The sequence below is a fragment of the Bombina bombina genome, chromosome 2 (genome assembly GCF_027579735.1).
Source record: "Bombina bombina isolate aBomBom1 chromosome 2, aBomBom1.pri, whole genome shotgun sequence".
In the NCBI taxonomy this organism is placed as follows: domain Eukaryota; kingdom Metazoa; phylum Chordata; class Amphibia; order Anura; family Bombinatoridae; genus Bombina; species Bombina bombina.
The window spans coordinates 499,308,294-499,324,864 of NC_069500.1; the positions used below are offsets into that span (position 1 = coordinate 499,308,294).

Below are 16,571 nucleotides of genomic sequence, written 5' to 3' on the forward strand. Positions count from 1 at the left end.
AAAGCAAGGAAAATCTAAATTTTTTTATATCTGCACACCCCAAATAGTTTTCAAGCACAGGTGAAAATATTACTACACTATCTCACCCAAAAGGCACTTTTATTTATTTATTTAACTTTTTTGGTAAGGAGGAGAGCTGAAACCAAGAACTTTCCTGCCGTTTTACAGTTTACTCAGAAGATCTTATAGGGACATGAAACTGAAAATATTTTGTTAATGATTCAGATAGGGCAGGGGTTTCAATCCTGTCCTCAAGCATCTCTAACAGGCCAGATTTTCAGGACTACCTTGGGTGAGAGCAGGTTAATAACCATGTTTACTCATCAGCCGATTATTTCACCTGTGCTCCAGTTCAGATATCCAGAGGCCTAAGGACTTGAGTTGAAACACCCTTAGAGATAGGGCATACAATTTTAAGTTAGTTTCCCTTTTACTTATACTATCAAATTGACTTTGTTCTTACAATATTCTTTATTGATGGTAATACTTAGGCCGCATGATCATAGTTGCTGATGTTGTTAAACAGCAGTTGTAAAATGTTAAAATTATTGCTTTACAAAATCCTAGATTGGCTATTATTTAGCACACCGTTTACATACAACATAAGGTTTTACCATCTTGCAAAAAACTCGGCAGGTGATAAATGTAAATGAAGTCTTTTCAACATATTTGTAAGTACTCCAAGGCATTTTGGAATAATTCTGTCATGCTGCACCTGTGTAATACACAGCTAAAGCCAGTTTGGGCAAGATATGTAGCATGAAAGGGGGGGGGGGGCAAAATAAATAATGAAACCCTTGAAAAGTTGTTTTACTACATATAATTAAATGTTATATTAAAATCTCAAGGTTTTTTCTGTCCCTTTAAATAATGTAGATAGATTGTTTGCATTGAAGGTGGAGTATATATTGGTTGGGGCTAGTAGAATAGAATCAAAGGTTGAGTGCAGTAAACTTTGCTTATGAATATTTTTAACTACTTCAGTCATCTAATGTTTATATTATCTTTTTTTACTGGTAAATTTGCCTCAGATGTCTATAATAAGGGGCATGAGTAACTCCTATTTGGGTCCCTGATATCAATATTATTTTATAATTGGGAGTCTTTATTAGGATTCTTTTTATATTGTCATTAAAAAAATGCTTTTTATGAGTAGACTGTATAAATCTTATACAGCATGTAAAGTAAAAAGAAAATTGGAATCACAAGCTAACAATGCAATGAGGTCAATGTATTTAAACACTGAGGTTACTTTAAATTTAAATGTATGTGTTATGAACCATTTAGTAAGACATAGTTAAAAACAAAATACATCAAAATGTTTAGAAAAACGTACACATAAATGAGAATCCCTTATAAGTGTGTGTATGTGTATATATATATATATATATATATATATATATATATATATATATATATATATATATATATATAGTATAATTATAGATACAAGAAATAACAAAGCATCTAATACTTATATCATGAGATGCACAACACAGGCATATTTTAAATGTCATATATTAAAGTTCATATCTGTATGCATAGGTGAAAGAATAATTAAAGAAACACTCTAGTCAAAATTAAACTTTCATGATTAAGATAGGGCATGCAATTTTAAACAACTTTCCAATTTACTTTTATCATAACATTTTCTTTGTTTTCTTGGTATTCTTTGTTGAAAGCTAAACCTAGGTAGGCTCATGTGCTAATTTCTAAGAATTAAATGCATTTTGACAGTTTTTCACAGCTAGACAGCGCTAGTTTGTGCGTGCCATATAGATAACATCGTGTTCTCTCCAGTGGAGTTATTTATGAGTCAACAATGATTGGCTAAAATGAAAGTCTGTCAAAAAAAACTGAAATAAGGGGGCAGTCTGCAGAGGCTTAGATACAAGTAGGGTAACTATATTGCTGCATTCAACAGGGACACATATGAAAGATACATATGTCAGGGTTCGTAAACAAAACATTTCTTTAAACAGCCCTGAAAATAGTCCTGACATATGTATTTTTCATATGTGTCCCTTTTAAATCAGCAATATAGTCACCCTAGATACAAGGTAATCACAGAAGTAAAAAGTGTATTAATATAACACAGTGGGCTAGATTACAAGAGCGGTGCAAAGGATTTTGTGCTAGCGTAATCACGATTTCGCAATCCATTTTTCTCCCACTGATATTACAACTCGGGAGAAATTGTGATTTTGCTGTTTTATGAAAAAGCTTTCATCCTATTGGCTGATTTGAATTTGAAGATTCAAATCACCCAATAGTAATGCAAGGGTACCCCTATATAAAAGGGTTACCTTGCATTCACGCTTCAGTGTGAGGTTGGCGACCACATGAAGAGGACCTCCATGTTGAAGGTCTGCAGATGAGGACTGACATTTCCACCGCCATCACCGCTGATCTCGTCGCCGCCACCACCGGGATAAAGATAGAAGATGGACTGCCGATGCTAGGATGAAGATGGACCGCTGCCAGGATGAAGATGGAGCGCCGCACATCATCATCGGTGAGTACCAACTTTGGGTATAGACAGTTTTTTTTTATTTTTTGGGGTACTTTTTTTTAGATTAGGTTTGGGGGTTGTAATGTTAGGGTTTTTTTGTTTTTATTTCACCAATAGAGCTTTTTTTAAGGGCTATTAGCAGTTTAATTTTAGAATAGTTTTTTTTTTTTAATTTTGGGATGTATTTCTTTTTAAGCGGTATTAGAATAGAATTTTTATTTTTTATTTTAAGTAATTTTGTTTGTTATTTTTTGCAAGGGTAGATTTTCTTTATATTTTGTAATGGTGGGGATTTTTATTTTTTGTAAATGTTAGGTATTTTATTTTTTGTAAATGTTTGTTTGTTTTTTGTTGTAAAATGGTAGTTTTTTTTGTAATGTTAGTTGTTTTTTCACAGTATTTTTTTTATTTTAAGGTAAGTGTAGGATTGAACTTAATTTTACAGGTACGTTATTTGTTTTTTTAAGGTAATTTATGGATATTTTAATTTGGGTTAAGTCAGGGGGTGATAGGTTGAGCGGTTTAGATGTTAGTTTATTACTTTGCGTTGTGGGGGGATGGCGGTTTAGTGGTAAATAGTTTATTTAGTTAGTTTGCAATCTGGTGGGTGGCGGTTTAGGGGTTAATAGTTTAATTAGTTTGCAATGTGGGGATGGCGGTTTAGGGGTTAATAGCTTATTTAGTTTGCTATGTGGGGGGTGGCAGTTTAGGGGTTAATAGTTCAGTTAGTTTGCAATGTGGGGGTTGCGGTTTAGGGGTTAACATTTTTATTTAGTCTTTGCAATGTGGGGGGAGGCGATTTAGGGGTTATTAGGCTAGATGCTTGTGGTAGGTTGTTAGTTTTTTCATTTTTAACTTCATTTTTGCGAGTAGGGTGTTTTTTTATCCATTGACTTCTTACGCGCATGCAAAAACTCCTCTAGGTATTTTTGCACTTCTCGGGCTTCTGCTAGTGAAAAATCAAGATTTTTTCAACTTGTAATACGAGTGGAACCCGAGAAGCGCAAAAAGCATAATACTAGCAATGTTTTCGCTAGCGCAACATTTTGATTTACTGTGGCACTTGTAATCTAGCCCAGAGTTGGTTATAAAAAACAGGGAAATGTGTTATAAAGGGATTATATATCTTTTTAAACAATAAAAATTCTGGAGCAGATTGTCCCTTTAAAGCAATAGATTATCTGACCCATGCCTAATATTCTTATTGAACATATTAAAAAGATATATACTAGATTACCTTGCCTTACCTGCAATGGTTTCCCACATATATTCTGTTTTTGCAATAGCGCTTCCCCACAACCCTAAGGAGGAGAAAACATGTTGGCTTTTGCTGAGACTCAGCTGATTTGATTTTAATCATTTCATCATTTTCTCGGCAGTGTGTGCACGTGCATGCTTTTTTGTGTGTGTTGGTTTGACATAACAGAGTGCAAAACTGGCAGATATTTGGTAAAAAAAAAAGAAAATCAACTAAATACATAAAAATATATTTGTTGACTTTTTTTGCTACTGTAGTATAACATGTATTGTTAATAGATTCACATGAACATTTGAAATTGTCCACATGTAAATTCTGCATCCCCCCCCCGAAAAAAATCTTTGAGATGAAGATTGTTCATTGGTTTGTATACTTGTTGAGGGTAGATTATGTTCCACATGAAAAGCATTTCAGAAATGTTTCTTCTTAACTCTCTATTAAAATATAGGGAGTTTTGGAAACACAGTCTCAAAAAGGTTTTCAACTAAAATAAATATATTCATTATTTTCAAAAATAGTAGCAGGCCTTACCTTGCAAATAACACAGATCTCTCTCAGGAACTTTCTTCATCAGCTTCCCATCTTCAAACTGACTTCCTAGGAGAGAAGTCTCCACAAAACAGTTATATGCTGGAAATCCAGATCGGTGTGGAGTAAATTCAAACCAGATTCCTGTAACAATAGCAGGTATGGTCTGTATATACGGAAACTTGAATGGCCTTTTTGTTAAAGGGACACTGAACCTACATTTTTTCTTTCATGATTCAGATAGAGCATGCAATTTTAAGCAACTTTCTAATTTACTTCTATCATAAAAAAAAATGTCATTCTCTTGCTATCTTTATTTGAAAAAGAAGGCATCTAAGCTAAGGCGCCAGCCAGTTTTTTGTTCAGACCCTGGACAGCACTTGTTTATTGGTGGGTGAATTTATCCACCAATCAGCAAGAACAACCCAGGTTGTTCATCAAAAATGGGCTGGCATCTAATCTTACATTCTTGCTTTTCAAATAAAGATACCAAGATAATGAAGACAATTTGATAATAGGAGTAAATTAGAAAGTTGCTTAAAATTGCATGCTCTATCTGAATCACGAAAGCAATTTTTTGGGTTCAGTGTCCCTTTAAGGCAAGATCATGTGTAAAATCCATTTATTGTAACTTCACCTATCTTTTCTAGCATTTTTTTGTGGATGTTTCTTCCATTAACATAAGTACATTAGATGCTAGGGAGCACACCGCTGTATTTTTTAAGTATTGTATTCTGCCCATCCTTGGACTCAGCATCTTTTTTTTTCTTTCACATTATCATACGTAACTGTACTACATGGGCATCTTCCACAGAAAATAAGAACCACAAACAATGCAGAAATAGCCATAATCACAACCACAACACTTAGGAAATGGGTTTTGTTAATGATCACATCTGCAAAATATTTGAACATCTGTTTTATTAGGGTAAAGTCTGGCTGCATTAAATAAGAACCCTCTTAGAAACCTCCCAGACATTTGGGATGGCCATGGATGTTCAGGGACTTTCTAGATATGTTCTTGCGTTTTTCCACTGACTGTATTACCCCTGAATCTCACTATTTCAAAGCTGATGAGTTTGTTTCATTTTTATTTCATTCATCTTTCACTGTTTTTGGGATTTCTTTTGTGCATTAACCCCTTAAGGACCAAGGCCTTTTTTCAATTTATTTCCCTTAAAGACCAGGGCTATTTTTACATTTCTGCGGTGTTTATGTTTAGCTGTAATTTTCCTTTTACTCATTTACTGTACCCACACATATTATATACCGTTTTTTTCGCCACTAAATGGACTTTCTAAAGATACCATTATTTTCATCATATCTTATAATTTATTATTAAAAAAATTATAAAATATGAGGAAAAAATGGAAAAAAAACACACTTTTTCTAACTTTGACCCCAAAATCTGTTACACATCTACAACCACCAAAAAACACCCATGCTAAATAGTTTCTAAATTTTGTCCTGAGTTTAGAAATACCCAATGTTTACATCTTCTTTGCTTTTTTTGCAAGTTATAGGGCCATAAATACAAGTAGCACTTTGCTATTTCCAAACCATTTTTTTTCAAAATTAGCGCTAGTTATATTAGAACACTAATATCTTTCAGGAATCCCTGAATATCCATTGACATGTAATATTTTTTTTTAGTAGACATCCCAAAGTATTGATCTAGGCCAATTTTGGTATATTTCATGTCACCATTTCACCGCCATATGCGATCAAATACAAAAAATAGTTCACTTTTTCACAATTGTTTTCACAAACTTTCGGTTTCTCACTGAAATTATTTACAAACAGCTTGTGCAATTATGGCATAAATGGTTGTAAATTTTTCTCTGGGATCCCCTTTGTTCAGAAATAGCAGACATATATGGCTTTGGCGTTGCGATTTGGTAATTAGAAGGCCGCTAAATGCCACTGTGCACCACACGTGTATTATGCCCAGCAGTGAAGGGGTTAATCAGGGAGCATGTAGGGAGCTTTTTGGGGTAATTTTATCTTTAGTGTAGTGTAGTAGACAACCCCAAGTATTGATCTAGGCCCATTTTGGTATATTTCATGCTACCATTTCACCGCCAAATGCGATCAAATTAAAAAAAATGTTTTTTTTCACAATTTTAGGTTTCTCACTGAAATCATTTACAAACAGCTTGTGCAATTATGGCACAAATGGTTGTAAATGCTTCTCTGGGATCCCCTTTGTTCAGAAATAGCAGATATATATGGCTTTGGCGTTGCGATTTGGTAATTAGAAGGCCGCTAAATGCCACTGTGCACCACACGTGTATTATGCCCAGCAGAGAAGGGGTTAATCAGGGAGCATGTAGGGAGCTTTTTGGGGTAATTTTATCTTTAGTGTAGTGTAGTAGACAACCCCAAGTATTGATCTAGGCCCATTTTGGTATATTTCATGCTACCATTTCACCGCCAAATGCGATCAAATTAAAAAAAACGTTTTTTTTTCACAATTTTAGGTTTCTCACTGAAATCATTTACAAACAGCTTGTGCAATTATGGCACAAATGGTTGTAAATGCTTCTCTGGGATCCCCTTTGTTCAGAAATAGCAGACATATATGGCTTCGGCATTGCTTTTTGGTACTTAGAAGGCCGCTAAATGCAGCTGCGCATCACACGTGTATTATGGCTAGCAGTGAAGGGGTTAATTAGGTAGCTTGTAGGGAGCTTGCAGGGTTAATTTTAGCTTTAGTGTAGAGCTCAGCCTCCCACCTGAAACATCAGACCCCCTGATCCCTCCCAAACAGCTCTCTTCCCTCCCCCACCCCACAAGTGTCCCCTCCATCTTTAGTACTGGCAGCAACTCTGTCAGTACTAAAATAAAAGGTATATTTATGCTTTTTTTTTTTTTAAGCATATTTACATATGCTGATGTGTAGGACCCCCCCCCCTTAGCCCCCAACCTGACTGATCCCCCACCAAACAGCTCTCTAACCCTCCCCCTCTGCCTTGATGGGCGCCATCTTGGGTACTGGCAGCTGTCTGCCAGTACCCAGTTTAGAATAAAATTATTGTTTTTTTTAAAAATGTTCCCATTTTCTGTAGTGTAGCCAAAGACCAACCCCCCACCCCCTCCTAGATACCTTGGATTGTTTGTTTTAAAACAATAAAATACCCCTTTTTCCCACTAATATAAACAAAACATTTCTGTAGTGAAGCGGTTCCCACCCCCTCCCGCCCCGTGCACGCGCCCGCCCGCCGCCCCCGTGCACGCGTGCAGCCATGCGCGCCCCCATCGGTCACGCCCCCGATCCCACCCCCCTTTACATTACCCGGCCCATCGATGGCCGCCCTCCCGATATCGAGGCATCCTGCAATAACCGGAAAGCGGCTGGAAGTGAGCAGGATCGCTTCCAGCCGCTTTAAACCCCTAATGTCGTACAGGGTACGTCGCTGGTCTTTTAAGACCAGGTTGTGTGCGACGTACCCTGTACGACATGTGTCATTAAGGGGTTAAGAATGGACAATGTAAAGCTTAGAGCCGGCCCATTTTAGGTTCAGCACCATGGATAGCGCTTGCTTGGTGGCTACATTTTAAAATAAAGATAGCAAGAGAACGAAGAAAAATGTATAATAGAAAGTTGCTTAAAATGGAATGCTCTATCTGAGTCATGAAAGAAATAAAATGTGGGTTAAGTATCCCTTTAATTGCTAGGACCCATAGATGCATGTTTCTCTGAACTAATGAAAAAACAATGACAGGAATTAAAAAAAAAATGGAAACCTGGGTGAGCCTTAAAAATTATTTCCATTTTCTTAAATTTAGGATGATTCTTGGTGCAATTATTTTATGTTTTGGTGTTTTCTTTTTCACTGAATTTTGACAGGGGTAGCAGATGTATACATTTGTCAAAATGGATTAAGCCCCACCTGTATGAAATAAAACATTGTGTAGATATGGTAGAGACTAATTTTCTCTATGAATTGCAAGATCATGCAAAGTGACACAAATAATACATTTTGGGTTAGATTACAAGTGGAGAGCTAAATTATCGCACGCCCGCAAACAGGCAAATTTACCCGTTTGCGGGCACGATAATTAAACAGCTATTACAAGTGGCTGGTTATTACTACTGCTAGCTCGCTGTAGCAATTAGCGCTCATAAAATTAACTATAGATCCGATTTCTAAAAGTGCCCAAAATGCCCTCAAAATAGAAGGCATTATAGTTTTTTATTTAAAAAAGTAACATTTAAAAAAAACAAAGAAACCCCAACTGCACTAGGCAATATTTTGGGGTCTAAAGTTGATGGGAGTAGTGTACCTTCATATTGCGGTCTATGGGAACTGTGTGTTCCCAGTAAATAAATAAATAAATATATATATATACTGATATATATTTATCTGTTAATATGTGTATGTACACATTAACAGATACATATATATGTATATCAGCATATACATATATTATTGCTGACCATCGCTGTGCAACTTACACCCTCCGCTGCGTGAGGTTCTGATGCCGTCTCTGACAGCATCAGAACAAGGCTCCCATTGGAGCCTATGAAAGCGTTCACATTGCTCACATGTAATACCAGTTCACATTAGCGTGCACTGGTATTATACAGCAGCGGAGTGCAAATATCACTTTCATTAATTGAATTGAGAAAGATTTGTACCCACTGCTCATCATAGCAGCAAGTGGCAGATTCATCTCAATTGAAATCAGTGGCGCTGCCTCTACCTTGCAACCTTAAAACTTCTCACCACACTTCTCTGCTTCAAAACACATTTAAACCCTTCCAAAATAAATAAAGCTGAAAAAAAGCACAGTCTATAAAACTATCCACTCTGTCGTAGGCACAAATGAAAACTTTTAAAAATTGAAGAGAAATAAACTGAAATAAAATAAAGTTAACCTAGCTTTGAAATAGTGAGACATTACCACAAAACAAGATCATTTACAAAGGGCAATAGTGTCATTTTAAATTCAGCATGATGAGTTGAGGTTTAGATTAAAAATCTTGACCTTAGTGCAAGAATGCCCCAGGACACCCAGTGATGCCCAAAGTTAGCTGATTGTTGGTGTCTGAAGGATTGCTGAGACAAAGTTTGTTATATCCATCAAAACTAATTCATCATAACAAAACAAAGATCTGGCTATTTAAAGGGCCTTTATAATAATAAAAAAAGAGCTGCTATAATTAAAAGTGTTAACCTGGATCTGCAGTTCTTTTCAATTCTGTCTTTTTTTCCACTGCTGAGTAGATTGGATAAGGATTATTTCCATTCTCACACGCTTTCTGGTGGCTAGACAATTTGTTTTCATTAATCTGCAGAAGGGTAAAAAATAATTATCATAAAAACATGGGAGTTAATAAACAAATATAAACAAAGAAACCATGATTTTGGTTGATTAACAATAGTCAATTTAAAAAATGAATGGTCCCCATAATGTAATTGAGCAAAAGAAAAAAAGTAAAAAAAAAAAAAACAACACAAACAATAGGCTAGCTTTAATAAAACTACCCATTTATGGTAAAATGATAAGAACCTTTAAGAAATAAATACAATACCAAGGAGTGGTGGTAATCTTAAATGGCTGCTTGCAAACATTTTCTTTTATTATTATTTTTTTTCAGGACCTGGTGAGTCTGATATTACAATATATAAGGCAGCAACACTCCAAAATAAATGATCTTCTGACTTTATTGAAGGATAATTGACACCAGGCTGAAACAATGCCTGGTGTCTATTAACCTTTTTTTGCAGAATTACATACCTTTTCATTTTAAAACCTGGATATTCTAATTTCACAGGAGAGCAAAGTGGTAAATATGAAGAATGTTTTGTGTACAAGCATGAATATATTTATATAGAATATCCTTTGTATGTACAACTTTGAGTTGAGTACATGTTGGGTTACTCCATTGTTAATGTATTAATCATGGGTTATCATAGTCAACTACATAATTCTAATCACAAATTTTTTAACTTTTCAAATCTGTTGTGTTACATTGCTTAGCAGTTATCATTTATAAATGTACAACATGCATTTACAGTTTTTTTTTAAAAAAACTCTATACATTCGGACAAATTAGAAAATAAATAATGAAGGCTTTTCTTTTTTCCCACTTGTATATTATACCTTGGTATTGAATACTTACTTCATTGGTCATCATGTGAACAACCCCATAAGCCCAAAAGTCGGTTAAAGACTGGATGTCATCAGCAGATGACTGCATTAGCTTCTCCCACATCTTTGGCCAATTCAAATTGGTAATGGTAAGGTTATCACACACCTTCTTTTCCATGTCTTCCATACATTCTGACCAGTTATCATTGCAATAGAGTGATGCCATACACCTGTAAGGCAAGAAAATAGGATTGTTTTGTAACTGGCTTATGTCACATGCAGTGAGAGAACGTTTTTAGGATATTTTTTTTTAATAATTTTTATTAAAGATTTTAAGTTAACACAAAAAAAAAGTAACACATATGAAGTGACAGATTACATAATAACAGTTAAATAATATAAAAGTAACAAATATTAATTGACAGGTTATATTGTAACAATTAAAGTGATTGTAAAGTTTAAGGAATTAGTGCCCGGTATCTAAAAATAACCTTAAAAACAGGGACACTTTAATTAATTAAACTTTACAATGACGCTTCTTTTTTAAAATACTTACCTTTGCTTTATGGAAAACAGACCACCGATCCTTCGCCCACATCTCCTACTGTATTGAGCAGATCCATGACAAATCTGGCTTCCTCCAATTGTTAAGTGCCCCCTTTGGTGTCCAGCTCATGGGGCACATTGGACAATTGGAGGAAGCCAGATTCGTCATTGATATGCTAACTACAGTAGAAGATATGGGCAGAGGACCAGCAGTCTGTTTTCAATAACGCAAAGGTAAGTATTTTAAAAAAGAAGCGTCATTGTAAAGTTTAATCAATTAAAGTGACCCTGTTTTTAAGATTATTTCTCTTGTTAAGTGTATCCAGTCCACGGATCATCCATTACTTGTGGGATATATTCCCTTCCCAACAGGAAGTTGCAAGAGGATCACCCACAGCAGAGCTGCTATATAGCTCCTCCCCTCACATGTCATACCCAGTCATTCTCTTGCAACCCTCAACATAGATGGAGGTCGTGAGAGGACTGTGGTGTTTTATACTTAGTTTATTTCTTCAATCAAAAGTTTGTTATTTTTAAATGGCACCGGAGTGTGCTGTTTTTTCTCAGGCAGTATTTGGAAGAAAAATCTGCCTGCGTTTTCTATGATCTTAGCAGAAGTAACTAAGATCCACTTGCTGTTCTCACACATTCTGAGGAGTGAGGAAACTTCAGAAAGGGAATGGCGTGCAGGTTTTCCTGCAACTAAGGTATGTGCAGTAAAATATTTTTCTAAGGAATGGAATTGACTAAGAAAATGCTGCTGATACCGAAGTAATGTAAGTAAAGCCTTAAATGCAGTGAAAGCGACTGGTATCAGGCTTATTAATAGAGATATATACTCTTTAAAAAATGTGTTTTAAAACGTTTGCTGGCATGTTTAATCATTTTTTAACGTACATTTGGTGATAAAACTTATTGGGGCATAATTTTCCCACATGGCTGGCTTAATTTCTGCATAGAAACAGTTAACTGAGGCTTCCCACTGTTGTAATATGAGTGGGAGGGGCCTATTTTAGCGCTTTTTTGCACAGTAAAAATTCAGACTCAGACTTCCTGCATGATCCAGGACTTCTCTAGAGGGCTCAAAAGGCTTCAAAAGTCATATTGAGGGAGGTAATCAGTCACAGCAGAGCTGTGACAGTGTGTTTGACTGTTTTAAAAGACGTTTTTCTCTATTGTTTATCCGTTTTGGGTATTAAGGGGTTAATCATCCATTTGCAAGTGGGTGCAATGCTCTGCTAACTTAATACATTTACTGTGAAAATTTGGTTGGTATAACTGCTTTGGTTCATTGTTATTTTAACTTGAGACAGGTTTTGTGCTTCTTAAAGGCGCAGTAGTGTTTTTTATATTGCTTGTAAACTTATTGTGAAGTGTTTTTCAAGCTTGCCAGTCTTATTGCTAGTCTGTTTAAACATGTCTGACATAGATGAATCTACTTGTTCATTATGTTTGAAAGCCAGTGTGGAGCCCCATAGAAATATGTGTACTAAATGTATTGATTTCACTTTAAATAATAAAGGTCAATCTTTATCTATAAAAGAATTATCACCAGACGACGAGGGGGAAGTTATGCCGACTAACTCTCCTCACGTGTCAGTACCTTCGCCTCCCGCTCAGGGGGCGCATGCTATTATGGCGCCAAGTACATCAGAGACGCCCATAGCAATTACTTTACAGGACATGGCTACAATCATGAATAATACCCTGTCAGAAGTATTATCTAGATTGCCAGAATTGAGAGGCAAGTGCGATAGCTCTGGGATTAGGAGAGATGCAGAGCGCGCTGGTGCTGTAAGAGCCATGTCTGATACTGCGTCACAGTTTGCAGAACATGAGGACGGAGAGCTTCATTCTGTGGGTGACGGATCTGATCCGGGGAAACCTGATTCAGAGATCTCTAATTTTAAATTTAAGCTTGAGAACCTCCGTGTATTGCTTGGGGAGGTTTTAGCTGCTCTGAATGATTGTAACACTGTTGCAATTCCAGAGAAATTGTGTAGGCTGGATAGATACTATGCGGTGCCGGTGTGTACTGATGTTTTCCCTATACCTAAAAGGCTTACAGAAATTATTAGCAAGGAGTGGGATAGACCCGGTGTGCCCTTTTCCCCACCTCCTATATTTAGAAAAATGTTTCCAATAGACGCCACTACACGGGACTTATGGCAGACGGTCCCTAAGGTGGAGGGAGCAGTTTCTACTTTAGCAAAGCGTACCACTATCCCGGTTGAGGATAGTTGTGCTTTTTCGGATCCAATGGATAAAAAATTAGAAGGTTACCTTAAGAAAATGTTTGTTCAACAAGGTTTTATCCTGCAGCCCCTTGCATGCATTGCGCCTGTCACTGCTGCTGCGGCATTCTGGTTTGAGTCTCTGGAAGAGGCCAATCACACAGCTCCATTGGATGAAATTATGGACAAGCTTAAATCACTTAATCTAGCTAACTCATTTGTTTCTGATGCCATTGTACATTTGACTAAACTAACGGCTAAGAACTCCGGATTCGCCATCCAGGCGCGGAGAGCGCTATGGCTTAAATCCTGGTCAGCTGACGTGACTTCTAAATCTAAATTACTTAATATTCCTATTAAGGGGCAGACCTTATTCGGGCCCGGCTTGAAAGAAATTATTGCTGACATTACTGGAGGTAAGGGTCAAACCCTTCCTCAGGACAGGGCCAAATCAAGGGCCAAACAGTCTAATTTTCGTGCCTTTCGAAATTTCAAGGCAGGAGCAGCATCAACTTCCTCCGCTCCAAAACAGGAAGGAACTGTTGCTCATTCCAGACAGGCCTGGAAACCTTACCAGTCCTGGAACAAGGGCAAGCAGGCCAGAAAATCTGCTACTGCCCCCAAGACAGCATGAAGGAACGGCCCCCTATACGGAAACGGATCTAGTGGGGGGCAGACTTTCTCTCTTCGCCCAGGCGTGGGCAAGAGATGTCCAGGATCCCTGGGCGTTGGAGATGATATCTCAGGGATATCTTCTGGACTTCAAGGCTTCTCCTCCTCAAGGGAGATTCCATCTTTCAAGGTTATCAGAAAACCAGATAAAGAAAGAGGCATTCCTACGCTGTGTACAAGACCTCCTAGTAATGGGGGTGATCCACCCAGTTCCGCAGACGGAACAAGGACAGGGATTTTATTCAAATCTGTTCGTGGTTCCCAAGAAAGAGGGAACCTTCAGACCAATCTTGGACCTAAAGATCTTAAACAAATTCCTAAGAGTTCCATCATTCAAAATAGAAACTATTCGGACCATCCTACCCATGATCCAAGAGGGTCAGTACATGACCACAGTGGACTTAAAGGATGCCTACCTTCACATACCGATTCACAAAGATCATCATCGGTTCCTAAGATTTGCCTTTCTAGGCAGGCATTACCAATTTGTAGCTCTCCCCTTCGGATTGGCTACGGCCCCGAGAATCTTTACAAAGGTTCTGGGCTCACTTCTGGCGGTTCTAAGACCGCGAGGCATAGCGGTGGCTCCGTATCTAGACGACATCCTGATACAGGCGTCAAGCTTTCAAATTGCCAAGTCTCATACAGAGATAGTTCTGGCATTTCTGAGGTCGCATAGGTGGAAGGTGAACGTGGAAAAGAGTTCTCTATCACCACTCACAAGAGTCTCCTTCCTAGGGACTCTGATAGATTCTGTAGAAATGAAAATTTACCTGACGGAGGCCAGGTTATCAAAACTTTTAAATGCTTGCCGTGTCCTTCATTCCATTCCACGCCCGTCAGTGGCTCAGTGCATGGAAGTAATCGGCTTAATGGTAGCGGCAATGGACATAGTGCCATTTGCGTGCCTACATCTCAGACCGCTGCAATTGTACATGCTAGGTCAGTGGAATGGGGATTACTCAGATTTGTCCCCTCTACTAAATCTGGATCAAGAGACCAGAGATTCTCTTCTCTGGTGGCTATCTCGGGTCCATCTGTCCAAGGGTATGACCTTTCGCAGGCCAGATTGGACGATTGTAACAACAGATGCCAGCCTTCTAGGCTGGGGCGCAGTCTGGAATTCCCTGAAGGCTCAGGGATCATGGACTCAGGAGGAGAAACTCCTCCCAATAACTATTCTGGAGTTAAGAGCAATATTCAATGCTCTTCTAGCTTGGCCTCAGTTAGCAACACTGAGGTTCATCAGATTTCAGTCGGACAACATCACGACTGTGGCTTACATCAACCATCAAGGGGGAACCAGGAGCTCCCTAGCGATGTTAGAAGTCTCAAAAGATAATTCGCTGGGCAGAGTCTCACTCTTGCCACTTGTCAGCGATCCACATCCCAGGCGTGGAGAACTGGGAGGCGGACTTTCTAAGTCGTCAGACTTTTCATCCGGGGGAGTGGGAACTCCATCCGGAGGTGTTTGCTCAACTGGTCCATCGTTGGGGCAAACCAGAACAGGATCTCATGGCGTCTCGCCAGAACACCAAACTTCCTCGTTACGGATCCAGGTCCAGGGACCCGGGAGCGACGCTGATAGATGCTCTAGCAGCTCCTTGGTTCTTCAACATGGCTTATGTGTTTCCACCGTTTCCTCTGCTGCCTCGACTGATTGCCAAGATCAAACAGGAGAGAGCATCGGTGATTCTGATAGCGCCTGCGTGGCCACGCAGGACCTGGTATGCAGACCTAGTGGACATGTCGTCCTGTCTACCATGGACTCTGCCTCTGAGGCAAGACCTTCTAATACAATGTCCTTTCAATCATCCAAATCTAATTTCTCTGAGACTGACTGCATGGAGATTGAACGCTTGATCCTATCAAAGCTTGGCTTCTCCGAGTCAGTTATTAATACCTTAATACAGGCACGAATGCCTGTTACCAGGAAAATCTACCATAAGATATGGCGTAAATACTTGTATTGGTGCGAATCCAAGAGTTACTCATGGAGTAAGGTTAGGATTCCTAGGATATTGTCTTTTCTCCAAGAGGGTTTGGAAAAAGGCTTATCTGCTAGTTTGTTAAAGGGACAGATTTCTGCTCTGTCTATTCTTTTGCACAAGCGTCTGGCAGAAGTTCCAGACGTCCAGGCTTTTTGTCAGGCTTTGGCTAGGATTAAGCCTGTGTTTAAAACTGTTGCTCTTCCGTGGAGCTTAAACTTGGTTCTTAAAGTTCTTCAAGGAGTTCCGTTTGAACCCCTTCATTCCATTGATATTAAACTTTTATCTTGGAAAGTTCTGTTTTTTATGGCTATTTCCTCAGCTTGAAGAGTCTCTGAGTTATCTGCCTTACATTGTGACTCTCCTTATCTGATTTTCCATTCAAACAAGGTAGTTCTGCGTACTAAACCTGGGTTTTTACCTAAGGTGGTTTCTAACAGGAATATCAATCAAGAGATTGTTGTCCCATCATTGTGCCCTAATCCTTCTTCAAAGAAGGAACGTCTTTTGCATAATCTGGACGTAGTCCGTGCCTTGAAGTTCTACTTACAGGCAACTAAAGATTTTCGTCAAACATCTGCCCTGTTTGTCGTTTATTCTGGACAGAGGAGAGGTCAAAAAGCTTCGGCAACCTCTCTCTCCTTTTGGCTTCGAAGCATAATTCGCTTAGCCTATGAGACTGCTGGACAGCAGCCCCTGAAAGGATTACAGCTCATTCTACTAGAGCTGTGGCT

At 38.2% G+C, this 16,571-nt stretch overlaps 1 protein-coding gene across 2 annotated transcripts in view; it reads right to left on the bottom strand.

Moving 5' to 3' along the window:
• The window catches only part of PLA2G4C (phospholipase A2 group IVC), a 153,981-nt gene that overhangs the window by 27,479 nt on the left and 109,931 nt on the right, over positions 1 to 16,571 (bottom strand). Inside the window, exons 5-8 of one of the 2 annotated variants that reach the window (XM_053702235.1) lie at positions 10,429 to 10,627; positions 9,480 to 9,594; positions 4,302 to 4,442; positions 3,760 to 3,813 (exon numbers count right to left, since the gene is read on the bottom strand). In XM_053702235.1, the coding sequence (XP_053558210.1) occupies positions 3,760 to 3,813; positions 4,302 to 4,442; positions 9,480 to 9,594; positions 10,429 to 10,627 (509 nt within the window). The remainder of the gene's footprint in view (positions 1 to 3,759; positions 3,814 to 4,301; positions 4,443 to 9,479; positions 9,595 to 10,428; positions 10,628 to 16,571) is intronic. The other variant, XM_053702236.1, reaches the window with a different exon arrangement.